At 50.6% G+C, this 22,332-nt stretch overlaps 2 protein-coding genes across 3 annotated transcripts in view; both read left to right on the top strand.

Moving 5' to 3' along the window:
- Positions 1-2,752, top strand: part of ZNF592 (zinc finger protein 592) — a 42,318-nt gene extending 39,566 nt beyond the window's left edge. Inside the window, exon 10 of the mRNA XM_076348641.1 lies at positions 700-2,752. Within this exon, the coding sequence (XP_076204756.1) occupies positions 700-1,230 (531 nt within the window). The 3' untranslated portion in view covers positions 1,231-2,752. The remainder of the gene's footprint in view (positions 1-699) is intronic.
- A 123-nt stretch (positions 2,753-2,875) lies between these two features.
- SEC11A (SEC11 homolog A, signal peptidase complex subunit) lies at positions 2,876-10,562 on the top strand. 2 transcript variants are annotated; one of them, XM_076348639.1, is made up of 6 exons: positions 2,876-2,949; positions 3,100-3,209; positions 5,288-5,437; positions 9,205-9,324; positions 9,859-9,916; positions 10,082-10,562. In XM_076348639.1, exons 1-6 carry the CDS (start codon positions 2,899-2,901, stop codon positions 10,130-10,132), a joined length of 540 nt encoding a protein of 179 aa, XP_076204754.1. In that variant the 5' UTR covers positions 2,876-2,898; the 3' UTR covers positions 10,133-10,562. The 2 variants fall into 2 exon arrangements, with proteins under 2 accessions (XP_076204754.1, XP_076204755.1); XM_076348640.1 differs by lacking the exon at positions 9,859-9,916.
- Positions 10,563-22,332: the final 11,770 nt, after the last annotated feature.

Below are 22,332 nucleotides of genomic sequence, written 5' to 3'. Positions count from 1 at the left end.
GTAACTCAAGAATTCACTTCCATGAGCCGGTGGCTGCTTCCCCCAAGCAGAGCCGACGTACCAGGGCACCCGGCTAAACGGGGGCGGGCGGTGGCTTCGCGTGGCTCCAGCTGGGTCTGCAAAGACAAGCCTATAAGCTGTATCCTAAACAAAGACTGCTCAGTGCTGCGGGATAAGGAGATAACAAAATCACATGAAGGGGCGTAGGCAAGCGAGCCATCCTCGTGGGGGGAGAAGCGCACTGCGGGATTATAAGACAGGGGGGATGAGTTAATGAGAGATGCCATGAAGAAAAAGCCTGAGGGGAGGGGAAAATGTTCAGAGTTAAATCTGAGAAGCATTGTCTGGGCTAATGACCGTCCCCATGTCCCTCGGCTCTCCCTGCTCTCTGGGCTCCTCCTTCCCACACCAAGTTCACATTCTCTTTCCCCATCCCGTTTCTGCCCAGCCAACCCTTCCCAGGTCTCCCATCTCACGTCGCAGGACAGCAGCCGAGATCCTGCATGTTGGGGCGAGGTGTTTGGGTACTGGCAGGAAAGGCAGTGCAGCAGGAGTCCCTAGGCACGGCTTCGTTTAGTTTGTATCAAAACACCGACGCGTATTCACCCTCGGGTGTCTTCAGATACGCGTGTGGAATTTAGCGCTTACTCTTCCGCGGGCTCAAACAATAAAGTAACTTTTTAATCTTCTTTTTTTAAGGCAAAATCTCCAAAGAGGATGGCAACGGATGAGCTGGGTCAGGCAGAGACCGCTGCGGGTTCAGACGCGCCGCCAGCCAAAAAACTGAAAGCGCATTGGAAATGCGCTAAATGCGGATTTGCGACAGACATCAGTACTGAGTTTCAGGAACACATACCTCGGCACAAGACAGACAGCTCCACCTACCAGTGCTTGTTCTGCGGCTTGTGCTACACCTCTCACATCTCTCTGAACAGACACCTCTTCATTGTTCATAAAGTAAAAGATGAGGAAGAGGAGGAAGAAGAGGAGGAGGAGGAAGAGGAGGAAGAAGAGGAGGAGGAGGAGGAAGAAGACGAAAGGCAGAAGTTAGAAAGGGAGATGAGCGAGAACGGACATGAGGGGTATAATGGCGGGATGAACACTACGGCGGAAGAAGAAAACCTGAAATGCAAAGAGTGCAGAAGTGACTCCGCTCTTTGCGAACACAGTCAGACCTGTGGCGTGGAGGGTCCCAATAGCACCTCGCAGAACAATCATTCAGTCTCTTAAGACTTAAAAACAAAAAAACCCTTTTGGTTGGTCGGGGGTTTTTTGTTGGGGGGTTTTTACTCAAAATACGGGGTGGGGATGGGGCGAATCTTTGAAATATTCTGTTGATTTCTTGGGATGGACATTGCTTTCCGTTAACTTCTATTTGTAAGGGAAATTTAAAAAAAGAAAAAAAAAACAAACCTGCCATTGCATCCTAAGCACTAACTCTCTGCCAGACCGGAGAGGTGAAAAGGGAAAGCAGGGCGAGAATCCTCGCTGGAGCTTGTCCAACTCCTGAGGATCAAGGAGCACTTTCTGCAGCTGCAGTTTCCTTAAGATGAGCTCTCTTCCTTCGAGTGTGCACTGCCTCAGCCTCTGCCCGGAGCCCCGGCCTTGCCTTCCCTATCTCGCTTTCTTTCTCCTTCTATTTATGGCTTCTTTTTTCTCCTCCCATCCTGCCTTTGTTTTACTCATTTTAACTCATAACGCTGTCTCAGCAAAGCACGCTTGTCAGGACCGTGCTGGCCGATCCGGGATCTTCTGCGTTACGCGGGACGGGTTCAAGCTGTAAGTTGTGCTGATTTTTCTTTAATTGCCCGAATAACAACCTTATTTTCCAAAAGGCAATTTAATGAAATGTCTTGGACCTGAATCATCCTGAAAGAGAATTTTGTAGCCCCCGTCCTCTCGGGTGAGCACGGCTCAAGGCCACGTGTCGCGTTAAGGAGGGCCTGGTGCCCCTCGGGGACTCGCTGGCTGCATGTCGGTGGAGTTGCGCTGCTGGAAGCCGTCCGGGGGTGGGTGCAGCCGGGCCCGGTGCTCGGTGGCTCATCCCGGCGAGGAGCTCGGGCAGAGCCAGGCGGCAGGTTGGCACCATCCCCGGAAGGGGAAAACATCCCCTGTCCATGGCGTCAGCTGGAGCGAAACCGTCCCGGCACTGCAGACGGCGTCGGCTGGGTGCCAGGGCTCCCTGACCGGCTCGTTTTGAGCTGCTGCGGCAGAGGCGGGGAGCGCAGCCCGGAGAGGCGTTGGCAGAAGCGGGAACGGCCGTCCTGCGGCGCTGCGAGGGCTGGCGCGCCGTTGGTAGCTCTTCTCCCGCCGCTGCCTGTCGCTTGGGAGCCGTTTCGTTCTGTGTGGTCATATTGACTCTCTCTTTCCTCACTCGTTCCCCCATCACACACGCGCTTCGTGTAATATAATTATCTTCTATACCATTTTCTTTTATTACGTTGAGCCAGAACCCCGCTCGTTATTGTTTACTATGACGATGTTTAAATAATTTAAGAACTATTTATCTTACTGCATTCGGATCGGTCACCTTCTCGTCTCGACGTGTTTTGATACGAACAGTTTGGACTCTTTGTATTTTTTTGATACGGTGTACATTAGCCTAGGGGACGTTTTACCAGGTAGCCTACGTAGAGTTAAGGATAGCAGGGGGCACTCCCGAGCCATCACGTATCTATTTAACCCGCAGCGGCGTTCGTGCCTTGCTACGATGTTTACTTCCAAGTATCGCAAATAAAAGCATCCAAGGGTGCCTGCCTGGGCGTCGTTCTTGGCCGGGGCCGCCGCCGCCGCCTCCCGCGGCCGGCGGGGCCGGAAGCGGCGGTGACGCGGGCGGAAGCGGGGCCGGAAGCGGAAGCGGGGCCGGGCGGGCGGGCGGTGGTGCTGTCGGTGCCGGCGATGCTGTCGCTGGACTTTCTGGACGATGTGCGGCGCATGAACAAGCGGCAGGTGCCGAACCGCGGCCGGGCGGGGCGGGGGGGTAGGATCGGGTCCCGGGGGGGGGGGGGGGGTGGTAGGCGGGTCTGCCCTGCCCTGCCCTGCCCTGCCCTGCCCTGCCCGGGCCGCGGAGCCTGACCGACGCGCCCCCCCCCCCCCCAGCTGTACTACCAGGTGCTGAACTTCGGCATGATCGTCTCGTCCGCCCTCATGATCTGGAAGGGGCTGATGGTGGTGACGGGCAGCGAGAGCCCCATCGTGGTGGTGCTGAGGTGAATCCCGCGGGGCGGGGGGGGGGGGGGGGGTGTTAAACGGGGGCTCGTTCAGCCGTAGCGCTCGGGGGTGAGGGGTGAAGCCCCGCCGGGCGTGGGTAAGGGCTGGAGAACCGGCGGTCCCCGTGGGGGCGCCGGGCCCACCCGGAGGGGGTTTTCCAGAGGGATGGGGCAGCAGGAGGCTCCCGCCCCGTCCCCGTCGGGCGAGAGGCGCTCTAGGAATTCGTGCCCCCGTCTCACAATGCGGCGGAACAGCGAGGGAGGAGGAGGAGGAGGTAGGAGAGCAAGGCTGGCAGCCTTACGTAAAAACAGCACCTCACCTGTCCGCTTCTGTCCGCTGGCTGGGCTTGTACGTTAGAGAGGTGGTCCTGAGGAAGGACCGCAAAGAAATAGGGCGAGAACGTGACCCAGGCGTTTCTGGATCGTACCAAACCTCCTGGAGAAACGCTGGGCGGTGTGGGTGAGAGAGACTTGAAAAAGGAAGGCCTTGAAGCAGGGGGCCTGGCACGAGGGATGAGCCCGTTGCTCGGGCGGATCGTCCCTGTGTAAAAGCAATGTTTGTGGCAGAGCTCGTCTTCTCACCGAGGCCAATGGCGCTTCCCGTAGTAGAGGTTGTGGTGGCAGAACATCGCGGTGCACCGGCACCTCCCGTAGTGCCTGGCCGCATGTCTTCTTGCTGCTACATGAACAGTTGAAGTACGTGGCGAGTCTTGGTTAGTGGAAAGGAAGTGGAAATCTTTGAGATGCCAGCAAATAAACTCGTATAGTGAAAAGGAGCTCTTGGTTTTTTTTAAATGGGAACTGGCTTGCTGAAGTGCACAGTGAGCGTTATTATGTGTTACGTTGCGTCCTTAAAAGTATCCACTAACTCTTCTTTCACAGCTGCTTGGTTTTTTCCCTGGCCTTCTAGTGAGTTGTAACGTGGAAAAGGGGAGCTGTAGCCGTACCCTTTTATGCGCATGGCCGAAAATAAAGGATTTCACTCTGTAACTGGGTATGTCTTAGGTGTTGCATGTTGCCTTTGCAGAAGTGCCGTGCGGTAGGTACCACCAGTGTTACTCCCAGCCTCCTAGTGCCTGGGACAAATTCCTGTGGCCGAAGTTCTTGGGCAGCCACCAGCCATCGGACCACTGGCACTGTCAGACACCGCGTAGATATCGCACGGGGCCTGTTCTGTGGCCACGTTGGCCTTTCCCTGTGTTTCTATGTCAGTGTGAGTTACCGCGTGCCATTTAACAAAACTCCCACAAAATAAAACCGAGCGGCGTTCCTGTTCCCTCCTGACGGGTCTGTGAAGTCCAGGGGAGATGTTTCACACTGTTCCTCCCAGTGAGTAAGACAGGGGCCGTTAGGTCACGTCCCTTCTTCGGCGATGCGATCTTCTATTCTGAATAGCAGCTTCTGCGCTGTCTTGAGATAAAACACGGGTATATGCGGTACTTAAAGTTCATCGTTTTGTACTGCATTATTTATTTGGAATTAAGAAGGTTAAGTATTTTGTAACAATTGCCATTTGCAAGACAGGAGAAAAATAACTTGAATTAGCAGTGCCTGATATGAGATCGTTAAGCAAGGCGATGAATCACAGCAACAAATTTTTAGCACACCCGTCTGTCTGTTCCAGATGGGAATTCAAGAGCCTGTGTGCGTTCAGTGCTTTGTTCGTGAGGATGATCTACCTACCTGTGAAAAACAAAAATAAATGAAATAAAGCTTCCCGCCGCTGCAGTGCTGCCAGTGTAGCCCTACCAACGGAGAGTTCGGAAGTCGAGAAGATGCTGCTTGTCGTGAGCCTTGCTGTTATTAAGAAAGCAGAAGGCTTTTCCCATTTGGTGTGCTTTTAACACCGGCTGCTGGCAGTGCTCTTTTTTCCCAACAAATCTGAACTGCTGGTAGTGTGGTGATTGAAAATCTGAATGCAGTAGAGGTTAAACACATGCCTGGTCTCCAAGTCTGTGTGGTTTTCTTGGGAGCTTTTCATTGAGGTTATTGTGAGATTTTTCTTATAGGACTATAAACTCTGAAACCTGCTTCTGAGTGTCTAAATATTGTTCAATTGCTCCTCTTCTCCTTTTCAGTGGAAGCATGGAGCCTGCGTTTCACAGAGGAGATCTCCTGTTCCTCACGAACCGAATTGAAGATCCAATCAGAGTGGGAGAAATCGTGGTCTTTAGGATAGAAGGAAGGGAAATTCCTATAGTCCACCGCGTCCTGAAAATTCATGAGAAGTATGTCGAGAATTTGGGGGATTGTACTGCAGACATTTAGCTAAATTGTGTTTTTCCTCATCCCCTTGGGTAAATGAATGGGTGGGACATCGGTAACAGATATCCAGGTGCTGTAGGAAGAAGTAACACAGAAGCTTCAGACAGATTTAATCTGCCCTCTTTGGTTTACTTGTAAAGATCATCCAGCAGAATTCACAAGCTGGGCGGTCTGCGCTGGTATCCTGGATTCCCCATGTCACTTAATGTCTCCTGTGCCATCGTTTCCATCCCAAGCTGCTACGTCATGTTGCTGTGTTGTCTCCTGTAGGTATGGCTGCATTTGTGTGTGTGAAGTGACTCTCGTTTGTAGAGGTAGAACTTACGGAAGAAGGGCATTTTGTATGTAGCATGCATTGTTTTAAAGCTTGTCTTTATGCTCCTGGTTCCTGCTCTCATGCAGAGGCAGGGGGTTTCTTTTCCTCTCTGTAGGAAGTGTTGCGCTGTTACACTCGGAGTCTCTAGATGCGCTGCTCTCTCCGTGTACTGTTCATTCCGTAAAGGTTTAGCAGGTGGCATGTCTGAAGGAATGAAGCGCGGTCACTCTGGTCTGATTGCTGAACAGGGTTTAGTTTTCCAAGCAAGGCTTCCTCTGCAGCCGTCAACCTTCCGATTTTGCTGGTCGGGGAAGATGCAACTGTGACTGCTCCAGGCCAGTCTGTGGGGATACCAGCCAGCCCCGTGAGGCATTTGAGTGAAAACTGAATCTTGAGCTGAATCCCTGGTTCTTCAAGCCAGCTCTGAGAGGGCAACGGTTGGATGGGGTCCCAGCGTCTGTTTCTGCTGAGTAAATGCCTGCTGCAATATGAATGAACTGGAGCTACACCAGGGCTGAGACACCTGTTCCTGGGTTAAGTGAATCACTTGAATCGTATCTAAAGGTGGCATTTGAGGATTGCTCTGGTCAAGTGAGGTCGATGGGGTAGAGATGGTCCCTTCCCCCAGGCATTCGTAGCAGCCACAGCTGTTGGGACATCTAGACCGTTTGTCTGGCCCAACGTCAAGGTCGACCAGCTTTGTGCATGTAAATAGTCCAGCTGAAATCCTGGCTATGAGAGCGCAGCACCTCTCCCAGTAGACAGAGCAGATTCTTTGCTGTTCAGATTTATTCTGTATCAAAAACATTTAACAAGGTCAGTTTTCGAAGTGCTGTTCTTTGATACCACTAGTTTAAAAATAAGGTCAGTACACTTGGTCAGTATACTTGGTAAATTTGATACCTAACGTTGCACATGCACTTTTTGTGATGTCTTGGGAGCTCTTAAGGGAAATGCTACCTTCCTTCTCCCGTGTTGCATGCCAAAGGCTCAGCTGGGCTCCGGTGCTGCTGCTGCTTGGGCTGATGATTGAAGAGGCAAGAAAGGTCAGGGTCTTCCCTGTCTGCTCTCAGCGGGTGTACGGGAAGGAGAAGCAGAAACGTGCATTCTGTGCAGCAGTTCATCTCCAGATATTCCCCACCCTTCTGTTTTTTGCCTGGCTCTATCTCAGCACTAGGTCTTAAGGTATCCAGTGCTTTTTTTTTTTTTTTTTAAATGTAACAGAACCACAGTGCCAATCCTAGATTCCATAAAGTAAAGCCATTCTCCAGTATTTTAGGTTTCATTTAAATAAAACAACCAAACACAAACCTGATCCTTTCATTAGGAAAGATAAAACTGAAAAATACGTACTGTGACCTGAAGCTGGGTGCTGAAGGCAGGACTCTCAGGTATCAATTGCTCCTTTCACTAGGTAAATAATATTTTTCTGGTGCCAGTTTGGAATTCAAGAGTGTCCTCTGAATGGCCGGAGTTTCCCATTTCTTCCTGTAGTTATGGACTGAATGAAAACTGTGAAAAGTCTCTCTGAAAGCTGACAGGAGCGTCAAAATGAAGGAAAACAGAAACCCTGTTCTCCGTGATTTTGTGGCAACTCGGGCTCCAGTTCACATCAGTATTGTTTCAGTGAGAAAATGTTTTTTTATTTGCCAGCCTTTTCTTCTTTGTTCAGAGCAAAATTGAGTTAATTCTTTATCACTGAACACAGAGTCTGCGGTCAAAATTTACTTAGGGGTTTTGGTGCAGGACAGCCAGACCAGATTTCATTCACCTGTCAGACAGCGGAGCAACTGTGCTGTGGGCTTATCGCGCTGGTTCACGATAGAGCATTGAATCTGCTCAGTAAGATGGTGCGCTCCTACGCCGTCAGTCTTCAGAGCTGAAACTACTTTATCTGCACCTTTGAGTATCTTCATCTTTTTCCAGACTATCAGTAAGCTCCTAGAGTGTTTGCTGTTCCCACTCTGTGAGCCGAATGTGCTTTGAAGACCTGTTCTTTTTTTCCCCTTGTTTTTCTTCCAAGCTTCTCCTGTGAAGTAACACACATTGGTATTCAGGCATGATGAAAACAGCATGAGCTCGGAAGATCTTCTGCATGCTTTCCCGAGTTGTATATAATCTGTCGTTTCTGTGAGTAAGCCGACAGGATCAAGCAACGAGAACGCTCCCGCTCAGCATCTGCCTTCAGATGCCACAGGGAGAGTGGCCGGCCGACCCCCGGGTAGTGGCACAAACTGCTGCTTAGAAGCAGGCATTGCTGGCTGTCCAGCAAGCTGAATGGAAATGACGGGGGAAGGGTGCGTAACATGGTGTGTACAGCTAGAGCATAGCAGCAGCTGTTTCCAGGTCAAAGCAAAGGTTCGTCCGCTCCAGGATCGTGTTTCTGACCAGCTCACTAACTCACCTCAGGATGAGTTAAAGACTAGAGAGAGCGTGTAGCGATAATTTCCCTGCTTTCTGCAAATTACGATTTCAGGCACAAAGTGACAGTTCTGTATTAATAGCCCCCTTTTCTTTTTTACATGGAGTACCTGGTCACTTTTTGAACTGATAACAATATTTTGGCATCCAAAATATCCTTCCAGAGAGACACAATTTGGTTTGCACTGTGTTAGTTAAGCATAGCACCTTCTCTGGCTTGTTTTAACCTGTTACCTCTGAGTTTCGTTTGAAGCCCTCTAGGTCTTGTATCAGAAGAGGCAGTGAAAAACTGATTGTTGCTGTCTGTGTCATTTGTATTGGACTACCGTCATATCTCCCATCAGTTCTGTCTTTTCCAGGCTGAAGAGTCCTGGTCTGTTGCTTCTTGTATGGAAGTGGTTCCAGACCTTGTTACCCATTTCTGAACCTTTGCCAGTTCTTCTCTCCATTTCAAAAAAGGATGTAGGGGGCTCAGAACTGCACAGAGCATTCAAGATGTAGGCACGTCGTGAGTTCATGCAGTATCGTAATGGTATTGCTTGTTTTGTTCTGTCCCCCTTTCCTAATCATTTCTAAGTTTCAGCTTGCTTCTGACCACTACTGAGTAGAACCGTATGCTTTAACCCCAAAGTCTCATTTTGGGTGGTAGTATAGAGCCCAGAACCCAAGCAAGGGAAGCGTCAACACGAGAGAGGTCAAAAGCAAAGAGGCGATAGCTGCACCTTCGCTAGAAATGGCTCATCCTGCTGGTCCTGTTCTTAAACTCTGCCAGAAAGCTTGGCTGGGGCCAGAATTCATTCTTTTGTTGGCAGTTTTTTTTCCAAACAGTCTGCTTTCCACTGCATTTGACAGAGTTTTCCTTTTTCATCCTGCTCGAACATATAGGACACGATCGCTTCTAATATCTTTGTGTTAGTCTCTACGCGCTTGTTCTAGAACAGCTTTTAATAAGTTCTTTTTCTCTGACTTACCTGGCTGTCTTGTCTTTGCTAGGCAAAACGGTGACATCAAATTTTTGACAAAGGGGGACAATAATGCCGTTGATGACAGAGGGCTGTACAAACGAGGGCAGCACTGGTTGGAGAAAAAGGACGTAGTAGGACGAGCGAGAGGGTAAGTGAAGTTGAAAAAGATGCGGCTTTTTACACTGCCCTCCCCCAACGCCATCTCTTAATCCCCCTCTCCTCTTGAACTCTCCCTGCTGGGTTTTTGTGACCTGCCTGAAAGCATTTCTAAAGGTACTGTGGAGAGTTAAAAAACAAAGGTAGTTCAGTTCTTAGCTTGGCTTAAGCGAAGTTATCAAGCTGTGAGCTGCATCCTGAGATTTTGAAGCTGGATGGACACCGATGCAAAGGCAGTGCACGCTCAGGCGTGATCAGAACTTTCATCGAAATTATTCTGCAAGGCACAGTCTTTGCAGGCAAGCGAGATCTGAACAAGGCAGAGGCTAAAACACGCTCTGGGGCTGGTTGTCACACAGCCCCCACTGCCATGGCTTCCCTGCTTGGGAGGAAGAAGTCCCAAGCCTGCTGACCGTAGCTCTCAGCGTGCTTGAGTGGCTCTTCCTTTGTACAAGTACCAGGGCAGTGCTTCTCCCGTATGCACCCTTGAATGCTGTTTGTTTTAATAAAACCTTTATTCTTGTAGATTTGTGCCCTATATTGGAATAGTGACTATCTTAATGAATGATTATCCAAAATTTAAGGTAAGAGCTCTTTCATTTTCTGCCTGCTTCTCCCGTCCCAGCTAAAATTACTTCATGAGAACTTTATACGCCCGGGCAGAACCGTTTGTCCTGTATGTTTACTGCTGTTACTGCATCTTTAGATGTGAATGTGCACTCTTGTCTCTTCTCTTCTTTCTCTTACAGTATGCAGTCCTCTTTTTACTGGGTTTATTTGTGCTGGTCCATCGAGAGTAGCCTCTTGCACTGAAGTACGAGGTGAAGGTGCCATGGATTTTTTTAGATGAACGTTTTAAGTAGATGATGGTCCGATGTGCCGGGAGGAAGAAGAAAACATGCATTTCAAAGCTTCTTGCCAGTTTGGGTTTGTTTTGTTTTTTACTGCATAAGGGCAAATGTTTGTCACAGTATTTCCAATGGTTTGTCACATTTTAGCATTTTTAGTGAGTTTTTATATTAAAAATTTAAGCCAAACTGTTCAGTGTTTGTACTTTGAAGCTGAGCTTCCTCTCGAAGTGCCTACAGGACTGTGTCCTCCAAGACTGTGCCTCCGCTGGGCAAGCGTGACCTCTCCCTGTGCTGACCGAACTGTCCAGCCGTGAGCTGTGGAGGTGATGTGTTTTTTCCAATTCAGAACTGGAATAAAGATTTTGCATCTCGCCCGGTATGAGCTCTGCCACGTTCTTCGTTATTGCCCTGAGTGCAGCCTCGTTTCCCTGGGGGGGTACCTGGCCTTTGCCGTTGCAGACTGACTCCTAGACCCTAGCGAACTAACTTGTCCCCTCTTTACAGAACAATAGTCACTGCTCCTCTCATTTCTTTTTGGAGAGTAAGCAGTCCTGAGCTGCAGATCTGTTCAATCTTTCTATGTTTCTGTAAATCACACTGAAGTAATCTGCTTAAAGACTGCCAGGTGTTTTGGGCAGAAGATGGCAAAGGATTACTTCGTGCATAAGCTGTCATTGCAGCGCTAGGTAACAGAAGAATTGAGATGGGAAATACCATAGCTGTTTGGTGGGGACGGTTTAGTAGGGTGCAATAGTAAAATTTTCTTAGTTTGGGAAACGGGTTTTAGGTCTCTAATGATCCCTGCAGCTGGCCACGTCTTACAGCTCACCTGAAAGCTACAGAAAGGCTGAGCCCCCCCTGCCCCGAGGTCTGAAAGAAGAAACCACTTGTCACCGCGTGCAACAGCTTTTTTTCTAGGCTTCTCATTCAGGATGGTGATCCTGCTTGTGTAGATGTGGTGTCAGAGGAGAGCCCAAGGAAGAGGTACGAGGCAGAGCCTCTAGTTATCAGCTTCGCTATAAATGTGTGCCACCTGCACTGAGTGAGTGACCGTTATAACTCACCTCCATGGTGTCCATACTGATTCATGAAAACATGTTACTTCCCCGGCGCTAGGGCAGATCTTTGCAGGAGCAGGCGGTGGGAGCACGGTGCCGCTGCTGCCTCTGTCCCAGGCTGGCTGACCCCTCTTCTGCAGTTTGCTTACCGGTTGTCTTGCTAGGACAGCTTCCCCCTGGCAGTGGGAGCCTGCCTCCTCCCCGTCTTGTGCTTTCCCTGGGTTAACAGCTCTCCTCTCGATCTTGCAAAATCTACAGACAGTTCAAAGCTACCGTGTGTTACTTCAGGTGCATTTCATCGTATCCTCTATTCCCTCTTCTTCATGACTGCTCCAAGATTCCACAGCAACAGGGATCATTAAAGACGATTATTGCAGCCACGCACACAGCTTGTGTAGGGTCAAAGCAGTCGGGAAAGGCAAGGACAAAACCCAATGGGGTGTTTACCATCTATTTTCAGTTTCTTGCATATGTACCTAATTAGGCTTGTCAGGCCTGTCCCATCTATGGAGGTGAATTGTGCCGTTAGTTATGTCCGTGGGACCATTTTGCTGAATGCTCAGTAGCTGGGCTGACCCGTGGTATCAGTTGGTTTAACCGGGTGGTTTGTTCCCTGGCTAGGATGAAGCAAAAAATCATCTTACGCTTGGGACGCTGCGAAGAGTCTATGAACGGGTCCAGCCCCTAGCACTGCGCCTTGGGCCTGTGGCTCTTTGAATAATCATAACTTAGTAATAAAAAATGGTAATAAAATCCGTATCTCCCACTCCCAGTGCCGGAGCCCTTGAGGAGAGAATTTGGATAGAGTTTCTCCAACTGGGATGTTTTGTCAAAAGCCAAACCTGGGCAGCAGTGGGGGAACACAAAATCTCTCTTTGAGAGCTGCCGTCACCATGGAGCACCTTCCTGAGGACTTGGAGCAGCATTTCTGCCTTTGCAGGTCGCACTGAGGCCGAGTCTCTGTCTCCTGCTTTGCCTTTAGCTTAAACTGGTTTTGTGCATAAATTGGTTTTTAACTTGGGCTCACAGGACTGAGCTGAGCTCTTCTGAAATCTGCTAATTAACACCTGCCAGTGAAAACTCACTGGAAGTGCTGCTGTTGCTGTTCTCCGAGTCCTGTCGCTTTCACACCTTTTGCAAAAATACAAGCATGCTGAAGCAGTTGTGTTACTGTCACTGAGTTAATTTAACAAAAAAGGCTAAAATACAAAGGATTTATGATTATAGAGCAAGGATTAGCTCTTAAAGAGCATCTGCTGAAACCCCCGTTCTGAGAGAAAAGAAATGGTCGTTTTGAGACGTTAGGAAATAATACCGTACCGGTCCCGCTCGTGGCAGGATTACCCTGCTGGCGTCGCTGGTTACTGGCAGCCGGGGTCGGCAGTCAGTGTGGCTGAGGACACACACTCGTTGCCAGTGTGGGTGCAAACCCATGCTCGGGCACTTGCGGGAAGGTGTGCCTTTCCCAGCCTTGCTCTCGCATTATGCCACGTGAAGTAATCGAGCAGGAAGCACTTAAAAAATGCAGGGTGGTTGGGGTAAAGGGTGGGATGAAGCCCGCTGCAGCCCAGCTTCAGTGGGTTGCTCTCTTCTGGGTTTGCAGACGCTTTAAGAACAGAAACAATTGCCCTAAATCGGGGGCTGCGGTGTGAGATTTGGGAATTCATCTCTAGGGCCCCTGTTCTGCCTATTTTCAGCTCAGTGTAGCTGAGAACGTGGTTCTGTGTTATCTGCAGTCGTGAAATGAGGTGTTGGCTCTAATTAGAGCGAGGATAAATAAGCAGTTAATCCACTCGCAGCTCGAACGCCCACCAGCTCCCAGCACTGCCTCCCACATCACCTCCCGCATCCCTGTAACGCCTTTCCTGCGACAGTGGGACGAGAGGGTGCCGGGGACCAGCCTGAAACTGAGAACGTGGGGGCAGGATGACAAAGAGTTGTTGCTGGCTCCGTCCCCGCCAGACTTATTCTGCTTTGCTGAGCAGAAAAGCTACAGAGCGTGCAGGATCTCTGGTTCAGCTGGGTGCTAATGCCGAAATGTTTGGCGAGCACTGCTGCGCTCCCGCAGAGCCAGGAGTTTTGCCGTTAGAACTTGATGTGTCTTTGTTTTTTATTTCAGTTTTATTCTTTTTTTGAAGGTGAAGCTGTCTGGCCAGCTCCAGCAAAGCCTTTGAGACATAAGGCTTAGGGAAGATGGAGATCTTTGTGTCACAACAGGAATGGGATTTGTTTGTAAAGTATGTGGGTGTTGAAAGGTCTGGTTTATAAAGGAAAAAAAAAAAAAGAAAAAAATCTGCCAGGGCTAAGATCGCTTCTGCCTCTGTTGTGGTTACAGCCAAACAGAGCAGGTTTTCTGGTAGGCAATTTCATTGCTTAATTACTGTTCAATCACATCCACAGTTCAGGGCACAGATTCCTTCATGGGCAGGAGCCGTTCCACAGAGCAAAGCAATGCTGGGCTATTTCTGATCATTGCTAGAATTTTGTTGGGTGACTTTTTTTCATATCGAAGCTAAATGCCTAAGCGAAAGCATGATGGATGGGAGGTGAGCTGTGAGGAGTAATGTGCTGAAAGTTGAAGCTCCTTGAGACAAAGGCTGTCTTTATGATGCTTGAACGCACGATTGTCGGTTAAACAGTAATAAGCATTACACTCTTTCATCCAGATCTGTCACTGCTTATTGCTTAGCAGGGGGTTCTAGGGCTTGGATTTGTAAGATGATCGGTTGCATGCTTTCTTTAATGAGACCGGGTAATCTCATGGTGGTTTTCCTGCCCTTAAAATCAGAACAGGTCAGCCTTATTTTTTCCAAGGAGAATCTGCAAGATGAAGTCTTGTCTATGTGTGGTTATAAGACCACTTTCTGCTGGAGAAATGCATGGGTGCAAACCCAGGGCACAGCTCCCAGAAGGGGCTAAGCTCGTTGGCCAAGAGGAGAGGAGAGGTGGCTTAGGCGGAGCATGTCACTTGGGGATGGCTCCTGTGCTGGGGCAGGGGCAATGCAAAGCAGATGTTTACGTACCCAGGCTGAAGACCCACACGTTGTCCGTGACTCAGTGGCTGAATCAGGTGAGGAGTGTACTGGTTCCAGTCCTCAGACTGCAAGGTGCGCCTGGGTGATGCCAGAGAGGCACAGCCTTCGCAGCTCCCGTCAGCGTCAGCAGCTCCTGCTGGTCGTTGATGCATAGCAGATGACTGGTCTGACTGTCTCATTGCTGGCTGCTAGGAAAAGAGAAGTAGCACCTACATTGCACTTGGAGCCAATTTAATAGCTTCCTGCCCCTTTTACCTTCTCTCCTCCTTTGCAGTACTTCCACCCCTTTGTCGTCTGCACCCAGCCGCTTCAGCTTGCTCAGCCATCAGGAAGCAGCAGGTCTCTGCAGAGATAGCTCCACCAGCCTGACATGTGCTGGAGTCAGTACATGGGAAGGGGCAAGGTGGCTTTCCTGGTGGATCTGCCTTGTTGGATCTGCTTAGCCATAATCAGGTGGATTCCCTGCTGGTTGGTAGTCTGCCCGGCCATGAGGAGCCCCTCTTCATGGTAGCGGCTTTTCTGCTGCTGCATGCTCGTCCCTGCTTTTACCCCTCAATTTCTGTAAAAAAACACCAGCTCCTTCACACATAGTCCTGCTTCCCCGTGGAGCAGGGCCTGCCTATGTGCTGGGTCCTGCTGGCTGAGCACATCATGTGTTAAACCTGTTCCCGCTCATGGGGCAATTCATACACATGTTCAATTCTAGCAGGTCCTTTGAATGCTCTACCTAGCAGAGCTCCCTAAACCTTGGGGGAAATCAAGTCTCTCCACAGAGAAGAACAGTCTAATCAGGGATGGACTAGAAACGCACCCTCTGTGTTCCAGGACGGAGCAGGCACACTCACTGTCTCCTGCTCTCTCTGCCCAGCTCCCCACCTGTTGACTTTTTTGCTCCTTCCGTTTAATAATTTAAAAACAGTTCCCGGAGCTCTCTCTGCCGAGCATCTTGCTATCACCTTTCCTTCCCAATCTCTCCTTCCCCTGTAGAAACTAACATTGCAGGGTTTCAGTTTCCAGAGAGACAGAAGTAAAACTAATGTGGAGAAAATGAACTTCAATTTAATTTCTCTGAACCGCAATTCACTCAAACCGGGATGTCAGGTTTCTGCCGTATAATTCTGGCTGGGACACTTCTGAGCTAGGCCTGGATTTGCCTGCAAGAAAACAAGATTTTGTTCTCTAAGTCTTCTTGCAGAGAAGTTATTTGCGCTGTGTCCAGCGGGTGTGGAGTGAGTGGGAAACCTCAGGGAAAACCACAGCTCATTTACGGCTTAAATGAAAATTGGAAAAGAGTTGAAAACAAGATGTGCGAGATTTCAAATTTTATCTTTTATAAACAACAGTTGTTGCCTGTGGACAAATGAATGTAACAGAGGGATTTAATCTTTGTAAACAAGAGACAAATGCATCAAAATAGACCCTCAGGCACATGGCAGGACTTTAAATTTGACCTGGCTTTGGAGAAGCGGTGGAGAAGAGGCTGGGACAACTTAACCGCTACTAAGAGTTTTATTGGCACCGGGAGCTCTGTGAAAGAGACAAATAGGGGGATTTGAGGCCTTTGCTCTTTCTATTTGTTTTTTATTAGAGCCATCGGTTTTGAGCATGCATTTGCCTGCCCAGGTGGATATTTGCAGGGCCTGGGAGCGCCTGCACTGTGTTTTCGGAGCTCTCCAGCTTGGAGTCTCTCCCAGGCCAGACTGGCCACCTCTCTGGGAGATGCGTTAGTCAATGCCAAGGTATCAAAGCATAATTCAACAGAGAAGAAACAAAATGGACCTTGCTTTAAACCCTATGAACCATGGTATTTCCAGGTTGGTCTGTTATGTTTGTTCATTATTAGCTCAGCGTTAGCAAGGCCTCCTTAGCTGTGCAGTTTTTAGATACATTTATTTTGCACGGTTACGGAAAGGTCTCCTTTCTTTCCCTGGTGAAATCTTGCCTCGTCTTTAGGTACATTTGGAGGATTTGCTAACAGTGCCCATTTCACAGGTCTGTTACTACTCATATTAGCCCAACACGGACAAGAGTTGCTCTTTGATAGGGAACAGGGCACCCCAGGTGTCCTGTGCTGCCATCAGCTCCTTGACACCGGCAGTGGAAGAACCTGCAGAAGAGATCGGTGACCAAGAGGATATCAACGAGCCCCCAGGCCTGGGTGGAGCTGCCCACGGGCTCTGAAGGGACACAAACCTGAAAGCGTTGAGCTATTTGCCGTGGTGAGCACCCGTTCTGTCAAGCCCACCATGGCACCAAGGTGGCTAAGGTGGAGATGCAGGCGCCTGTAGGCCATAAACCAGATCTGTGGACTGGAAAGGTGTAGGGCTGCTTTAAAGAGTAGACTTGGAGCTTGTTGAAGGAGTTAGGAGGTGTATGGGCAAGGTGAGCCCGCTGGGATCATCCACCTGGATTTCCCGAAGGCATTTGGCAAGGTCCCTCAGCAAAGGCTCCTAAAGAAAGGAAGCAGCCCTGGAATAGGAGGTGAGGTCCTTACAGGGAGAAATCATTTGCTAAAAGGTAAGGAACAAAAGGTAGGAGGCAACAATGTCTGTAGCAGAAAACACCAGGGAGCTGTGCAGGGACTGCGTTCAGCATATTAAAAAAATGATCAGCAAAAGCAGGCAAATACTGAAGTTTGCTGCTGATACAAAGGGTTGCGTGGATGAAGGCCAACTGTGGAAAGAGACTGGGCAATAAAAAAGATGAAATTCAAATGTACATAAATATAAAATGGTGCACAGGGGGAAAAACAATTCTAACTCTATTTATAAAACAATGGGTTCTGAGTTAAGTGTTACCATCTGGAACGTCGGGGTTGTAACGGATTGTGCTATGAAAATGTCAGTTCAGTGGTCAGTAGCCATCGAGAAAATAAATCGCGTGCAAGAATTACTAAGGGAAAACAGAGAGCAAAACAGACAATCATTGTTTCCTCCAACTGGAGGCTTCGGGGGAAACCAATGGTGCAAGCTAAGGATCCCTGGAGCTTTGAGGCTGCTTTGGGTGAGAAGGGACCGTTCCTGGAGGGTGTGAATCTGTGCAGAGCTGCGGAGAGGTGACTGCAGGCTGCTCTCACCCAGCCCCAGAGGGTTAATCCCACCGGGAGAGGGGACGGTTAGCTCTGTGCAGACGCATGCTCTGCCTCGAGGACAGTAACCATCTGTCAGAAGCCCGGCGTTTGCTGAGTCACCTCCGTCCTTCCCTGCCTCCATTGCGAGGACCTTGCAGGAAGCTGGTGGCCGACAGGCCGATCTCCTGCACCACCTGCAGAAGCCGGTGCGGTGACCTTTGCCAGCAAAATCAATTTCTAAAATAGAATTTGTAATGCCTTTTTTGGCATTAAGCATAAACTGGGAAGATTCCTTTGCTGGCTGGTAACAGTTGGGAAAGTGAACCTCTGCTGAGCTGGAGAAAGCAAGCAGTGGAGGAGCGCTGCAGTGGCAATTCCTGCCCTGAATGCTAGAGGTCTCAGCAGGCTCCAGACCAAAGCTGTCACATCAGCAGGCTCCAGCCTCCTCTGCTACAGAGTGCTGGCTCCCCCGCTGCTTGGCAGACGGGTGTGCAGGCGCTGGGGGGCCCGGCTCTGCGCGCCAAAGTTGGAGAAGGCAGAGGCAGAAAATCTACCACAAACCCTGCCAGGCTGGTGACCGGGGATTGGAGTTCAGGTTATGGTGCCTCTCCCAGGCAGGTCCCCGCTGCCAGTTATTTTTCCCAAATTAGGAACAACATCACCTCTTTGCGAAGAAGATACGGACAAAAAAATCCAGAGAGAGCCTGGTCTCCATTTGTAAGCAAGGCCACTTTTGTTGCAGCCACTTCTCAGGCTGCATGTGTTCAGGCTCAGGGCGACAAGAGAGGGGGCAGCCCTCTTGCCTTCACAGGAATGGAGGAATTTGGCCGCTGTGTGATCAGCCTGCTCCGGCCCCATACGACCGAGCTGCAGTCCTTATTCCCAGGTGCAGTAAAACACCCTCAGGGTGGACCCCGCTTGTCAAGCACCCATGCCTGCCCTGGGGCTGCTCAGCACCCGCGCCATGTTCGTTGGAAAACTCACTTGGCTGTAATCATGCCACTGAAGAGGGTGAGCTGTGCTGAGCCTCCTGCTCAGGATCTGTCTGTTGGTGCCTGGGGCTAGTTTTTAACGAGACTGCTGCAGAGGATGGAATCGGTGTTCTCAAAGCCCTGCCTGGATTACAGCTGTGCAGTTGCCTTTAGCACCGGCACTGCTGCTCAGTGACCGGTGAGCTCGGGTCCCTTTCACGAGTTGTTTTCCATAAAAATCCCACTGGCTGCCCTGAATCGTGCTCCCACTTCCAGCCTCCACCGAGTCCCTGAGCAGCTATTCCTTTGCTCTTCGCAGGCTTGAAATCAGGGTTATGGGCTCAGATCTCCCACACATGCCCCATCTGGCCAAGCCTCAGTACTCAGCAATTAATCCGGTGTCCCCTCAGTTTCCAAGCATTTATAACGACACTGCAACAGGGCAGGAACTCCCTGATTTCCTTTTCCCCGCCTTTCCCAAGGCTGCCTTGCAGTGCCTCATCGGTACCAACGGGATCGGAAATACCTGTTCCTCCTCTCCCACCCTGACCGAGGTAACGCGTGCAGCCTGCAGCCACCAGCTGAAAAAAGAGGAAAGATGTGTGTCAGTTCGGTCGTGTATCTAGTTAAAATCAGATCAGCACAAAAGCCGTCGCCCTGTTTGAAATGCTGTGCTGGTTCCCGCTGCTCGTCCCCCATCCCTGGGGCTGCCTGCCCCTCTCACTTAATCTGGGAGCACTGTGCTGCCCTGAAGGAGTGGGACTTAACCCCCGTCACACTTCGGTAGGTGCTGTAATTGCCCGGGGCTCTTTTCTCTGCCCTCTCTGTAATTGGTATCACTTTATCCCTGGCTTCATCCTCCGTAATCCTACAGGTAACCCCTCGTCTCACTCTTCCCCACCTCTGGCTGCTGGTGCGCAGGGACACAGTGGCTACAGCAAGTGCCAGGCCAGACTCAGTCCTGCTGGGCCACCAGGCAGAGTTTGGACCCTGACACAGGGAGAGGGTCCCCCCCCCCGCCCTGCCAGCACGCTGCAGCTGCCTGAGTGAAGCTCTGGCATTGCTGGGGGAAAAGCAGCAGACAAATCGCTTGCACATGCAGTGAAGCCAGCAGCTCCAAAGCACCCATGGAGGAATGCAGCTCAGCTTCCCAGATAATGCCCCCTTTCCAGTGCGAAGAGAAACCAGACTCATCTGTGCCGGTGCTGAGCAGTACCAGGCTCTTCCTTCACATCCAGCACCCTCTCTGGACCTCACGTCCTCCTCCTGCCCTGACTACCTCCCAAGCCTTCTGCAGACACCCCAAATTTCCAGCACTTTTGCAACAGCAAGTGAATTTAAGACTTTTGAATAAAAAGCTTGAGACTATGTCAGTCCATTTCAAGCCGTGTTTTATCAGTACGTAGTGCCAGTGCAGAACATTGGAGGAGGGACACGGGCTGCAAGAGGAAATAGATAAGGGGGGGGGGGGGGGGGGGAGAGCGTGCAGCTGGAGCCCCAGCTGCAGCAGCAGCAGCTCTGCAAATACTCCTGCCTTCCCCAGAAGGCAGTGGCGCAGATGTGGCAGTGCAGATCAGCCTTGGCGTTCCTCCTCTCACACCCTGACTGAGATAATGTGTGCAGCCTGCGGTCTCCAGCTGAAAAAGAGGAAAGGTCTGTGTCGGTTCTGGTTGTGTGTCTAGTTCAAAGTCAGATCAGGGTGGGATCATGGGCATCATCCCAGGCAGCCCAATCAAACACCGGTGAAACCTTCCCGCAAGGCTTGTGACGACTGACAGGGGACATCAGAGCCAAAGTGGTGGTCACAGCCCCCTAGCACCACCAGGACAGAGGGCCTCAGGGCTCCTCTCTCAGCTGACTTGATGGAGAAGATGAAGCTGCCACGATGTGAGCATGAGGGTCAGGGCCGCGGTGCTGCAAATGCCACATCCATGGTGGGCATCATATTCATGCACCCCACGCAGTGCATGGGAAGCACCCAAAAGGGCCATCTCCTCAAAAGGTGAGCAGAGACGTGGGCCCAGCGCTGCCCTACTCAGCAATACTGCTGAACACAGTCAGGGAAGGAACGTGGTGAGCAAGCGGAGCGAGATTCCCTGTTGCAGCCCAGGACCTCCAGCACAGGTAGACACAAGGCTAGCGGAGGCAGCCACCTCCCCGATGGGTGGTGAACCAACTAGAAGGCGACATCTCCTAGTTGGCCATGCCCATCAGCATGGCACACCTCCCAGACAGTAAGGGAGCACATGCTGACCGGCCAGCTGGGCACCCATGGGGACGCACGCACAGTTTGGAAGGATGCATGTCTAACGCAGGAGTACTTTTTAATTTTTTTCCTCCCCGTAACATTAGAGCTGCATTTGCAGTTCGGACTCTAACCCCCTGCTGTTGAAGAGGAACACATCACCTCTAGTCCTTTTCTTTTGAACAGCGCTAAGTGCTGAGAAGGGCATTGCTAATAAATCTTCCCTGTGCCAGTTCCCAGGAGAACTGGGTCATCTCAGGCCCTTCCTCCCCCACCAGCCAGCACCTCCTTGCAAAGTCATGGAGCTGTAAATTTGGCAGAAGCTCTCAGGGCCCTGAGGACACTAATAGGCCTTAATGGGTCTCACCTGGGGCCTCCACCCTCCACCCCCATGGGCCCAGGAACCCATTTAAGCTCAGCCCCGGGCCCTTAGTCTCTCCTTGATCTGTGTTGTAGGAGCATTGGTCTCCAGCTCAGCAGTGCCTGGCTATGGACTGACTTCTTGACCTGTTCTCCGACCTGCCTCACCACTACGGACCTGTCTGGGCTGTGTGTGACCCTGCTTACCCTCGCCAGACCTCATCCTGACCTGCAGCTTGCCCTGAGACCTGCCTCATCACCATGAATGTGCCTGATGATCTGGACTCCCCCTCAACCTGGTGACCATCTCTGAGTCTGCTCTTCTTGCCTCTCAGGTGCTGTGGCTGGTGAGAAAGCTGCATTGCTGGCCACCCGATTCTGGTCAGCCCCCAACCCTTCAGACCTTCTGCTTCCTGACAGTGGTCTGTGTATGCAACACAAACTGGAGATAACTCAGAGCCCAGCATGCTGGGCGAGATTTCTGGGCACTCTTACTCATCTTTTCTTTACCATTTTAGACACGCAGGTTTGTCCTGCAGCCGTACAACCCCTGAGAGCACCCCTGTATAAATGTGGGGCCTGGGGGAGCCTGACAGCCCCTGTGGGCTGCAGGCAGGTGACAAGAAGAAACAGAGCGCAACCTGCGTCTTGGGGCCCTCTGATCAAATGTTTCCAGTTTTACATGGACTTCACTTTACTTGAGCTCTGGGCATAAACAGTCCATGTCCCAGGCCCCCACTATCTCTGTCCATGGCGTGGCTGGGCACAGCTCCATCTGTGCTGTTGCTGGGCATGCATAGCTCCATCCCATTAATGGAAGAGGAGGAACTGATGGGGAATGTGATGATCAGTGGCAGGTTTGGGTGTAGTGATCAGGAAATAGTGGTCTGCAAGATCCTGAAGGGACTGTAAAAAGTTAGTAGTGATATACAGACTCTGGACTTCACCCTGTTCAGGGAGCTGGTAAGTGGGATCCTGTTGGGAGGCAGCTCTGAAGGGTGAAGACGCTCAGCAGAGCTGGCAGGTTTTTAAGGACAGGATCTTCCAAGTCCATCCCAAGAATCAGGTACGCAAGTAGATGTACTGGGAGATGGGTTTGGCTAAACTGGGAATGAAACTCATGACTGAGCTCCAGTGCAAAAAGGCAGTATGAAGGAGGTGGAAGCATGGACAGGCCATTAGAGAAATATGGAAATGTTACCTGGGCTTGTAGGAACAATGTTAGGAAAGCCAAAGCTCAGTTTGTTGAGATGTGCGAGGAACATCAGATCTTCTACAACTAAAATAGTAGTACTAGTTGTAGAAGATCTGATGTTCCTCGCACAGCTCAACAAACTCCTTTAGTTGCGGAAAGCTGAAGAAGGAAAGTGTTCACAAAGGCACCACTGCTCACTGCAGCAAATGGTAGTG

Source organism: Aptenodytes patagonicus, chromosome 10 (assembly GCF_965638725.1).
Source record: "Aptenodytes patagonicus chromosome 10, bAptPat1.pri.cur, whole genome shotgun sequence".
NCBI classification, from domain to species: domain Eukaryota; kingdom Metazoa; phylum Chordata; class Aves; order Sphenisciformes; family Spheniscidae; genus Aptenodytes; species Aptenodytes patagonicus.
This window is presented reverse-complemented; position numbering and strand designations above follow the sequence as displayed.